Below are 2,648 nucleotides of genomic sequence, written 5' to 3'. Positions count from 1 at the left end.
TTGTCAAAATTGCTGCTTTTATCTTTTAAAAGGAACATTGAAAACCATTTCTATGAATAAATAGTGTATGTGAGGTGAGAGTAAAACCTGAAATCCTTTTATGTCTGATTTCAAAAAAAATTGTGAGAGGGTATAAAACCAAGTAGAAGGTATCAAAATTGTTAATGAAATCATTTTCTTCGATTAAGAAGTAAAACCAAGTAGAGGGTGTCAAAATTGTGGCGAAATCGTATTGTTTGATTTGGAAAGGCAATGGCGTAGACGGAATTGGAACCTTAGATTTAGAAAGCTTAGCTAAACATGTGGTCTTAGCAACCAAAATCATGTACACAACATTAAACACATGAAATGAAGAGAAATCCAGGACATGTAACATGAAAAAAGAATAAATAATCCATAGCACAAGAGAGAAAACAGCACAAAGGATATATAGAAATCATATGATCAAACTCTAAATCCTAAAGGTGTTAACAAAATTTTCAGTAGGACACAACAGGGTATGCAGCAGGTGTGGTGTAATCAGTAACTGATATTGTGTAATCAGTGACCGGCATGGTGTATTCAGTGGGCGGAATGGTGTAATCAGGGACAGGTGTGGTGTGATCAGAGGCGGTAGTCCAGACGACATCGATAAGAGCAGGGCGGAGGTGGTTCTGGCAAAACCGGTTGAATTCGAGCGTGTCACCGTTATCCTTCTTAACCTCCACCATGAGGAAGGAGGACGACACCGTAAACAGCTCAATTATGATCACCAGCCTACCTTTCCTCCCCTTTTCCTGCCCTTGCAGCCTCACCACTGAGTCGCCTACCTTGCTCACCTTAAACTTACCAGTCATATCTGCCACTTCTTCCAACCTTAATATTACCTCATTTTCGGACAATGTTGTCGAAAATCCAATCTCCTCCCTATCCTCTCTCTTCTTCTTCTCTTCGTTAAAGAGCCGAGAAAGGTCTAATCCTTCCGACATTGATATTATATGGAATGCGTTCAATGCCTCTACTTCCTTCTTCAGGAAATTATAGCTATATTCCTCCTCTTGATCACCAACATCGACTGAATTGTCGTCCTTGTACCATCTTGATTCCATAATCTCAGCCAATGTGATCCGGCTTGATGGATTTGGATCAAGCATTCGAGTAATCAACTCTCTAGCCTCGGCAGAGAACCATGAGGGGCAGGTAAAGTCAGCCTTGTACACCTTCTTATACAGCTGCACAATATTCTCATCATGGAAAGGCAGGTAACCAGCAAGAAGAACATACAATATAACCCCCAATGACCAAATATCCGCCTTAGAACCATCATATCCCTGACCTCTCTTGTTCACCACTTCGGGCGCCACGTAGTGTGGCGTCCCGCAGCTGGTGCGCAATAACACGCTGTTGCCCTCCTCCTCCTCGAAGATGGCACTCAAGCCGAAATCAGTAATCTTGATTTTCCCCTCTTGATCCAACAAGAGATTCTCCAGCTTCAAGTCACGGTGGAAAACACCGCGACTATGACAATAATCGACAGCGGAAATCAACTGTCTGAAATAGGACCTAGCAACCTGCTCCTCTAGCTTACCCTCCTTGGAAACCTTAGCGTGAAGCTCACCCCCACGGACGAGCTCCATAGCTAAGAAAATCTTGGATTTCGTAGCCATAACTTCGTAGAGCTCGACAATATTAGGGTGTTTCAACCTCTTCATCACACTAATCTCTCTCTTCATCTGATCCATCATTTTGGCTCTCACAACTTTCTCCTTCCCCACCACCTTCATCGCTACGCTCTTTCCCGACTCCACGTTGCGCGCATAGTACACACGCGCAAACGTACCTTGACCCAAAACCCTCCCCAGTTCGTACTTCCCCTGCATCACCAACTTGCAGTATTTTAGTTGGGATTGTGCATCATCGTTTGATCCCACCACCTTCTTATCCTTAACCGCTAGCATCAATTCCCCCATCATCTTGGGAAAATTAACACTTCTCTAGAAAAGTATCTACCTGAATGAATTTTATATAATAACCCTAACTATATCTACAAGGAGGAAGAGATTTGAGAATTCACAAGAAAATTTCAAAGAAAGAACAAACTACCCGTCTTCAACGTGTTTACGGTGCCAATTCCGGCCTCCAAGATCATGATGATTCTTTTGTGCAATTCCACCACTTACGAATGGATTAAAGAGCGATAACCCTCTCATATTTCCGCATTAATTCTACGGTAAAATCTTTGGTTTTACTCAAATCTCAGAAATGAGGCTGGTTGTGTTTTGGGAGAAAAGGGGGAAATTTAGAGATGATTATTGTAAGAGGAGAGAGAAAATAGGATTGTTTTGGTGTGAATAATAAGATTGATTTTTTAAGGTGGGTATATATAGGATAGAATATGGGTAGAATTCGGCAGAAACCTAGAGGGATCGTTTCCGTTGGTATGTGGCTTAATTTTAAATAATACTTTTATGGGACATGAGTCACACTGACGTGGAATGTTGAAGAATTGCAAGTCGATCCCTATGATAATAATTTAGATGTAAAATGAGATTTGTTTTTGAGGCGTTTATTGTTGTAAAACAGCTCATACGTCTTACTAGTTAGTGAGGTTGACCTTGCAAATTGATGGTAAAGGTGGAAAAAGGAGTACGTGGATACAACTAGACGAG

General features: G+C 41.5%; 1 protein-coding gene across 1 annotated transcript; it reads right to left on the bottom strand.

The window, feature by feature from the left end:
* Positions 1 to 370: 370 nt before the first annotated feature.
* Positions 371 to 2,345, bottom strand: LOC104886955 (CBL-interacting serine/threonine-protein kinase 6). Its single transcript, XM_010671518.3, has one exon. The coding sequence runs from the start codon at positions 1,950 to 1,952 to the stop codon at positions 480 to 482; it is 1,473 nt and encodes a 490-aa protein (XP_010669820.1). The 5' UTR covers positions 1,953 to 2,345; the 3' UTR covers positions 371 to 479.
* Positions 2,346 to 2,648: the final 303 nt, after the last annotated feature.

This window comes from Beta vulgaris, chromosome 2 (genome assembly GCF_026745355.1).
Source record: "Beta vulgaris subsp. vulgaris cultivar EL10 chromosome 2, EL10.2, whole genome shotgun sequence".
Classification (NCBI taxonomy): domain Eukaryota; kingdom Viridiplantae; phylum Streptophyta; class Magnoliopsida; order Caryophyllales; family Amaranthaceae; genus Beta; species Beta vulgaris.
This window is presented reverse-complemented; position numbering and strand designations above follow the sequence as displayed.

Coding starts and splice junctions, on each gene's coding strand:
- LOC104886955 (XM_010671518.3), bottom strand. CDS start 1,952: ATGATGGGGGAATTGATGCTAGCGGTTAAGGATAAGAAGGTGGTGGGA.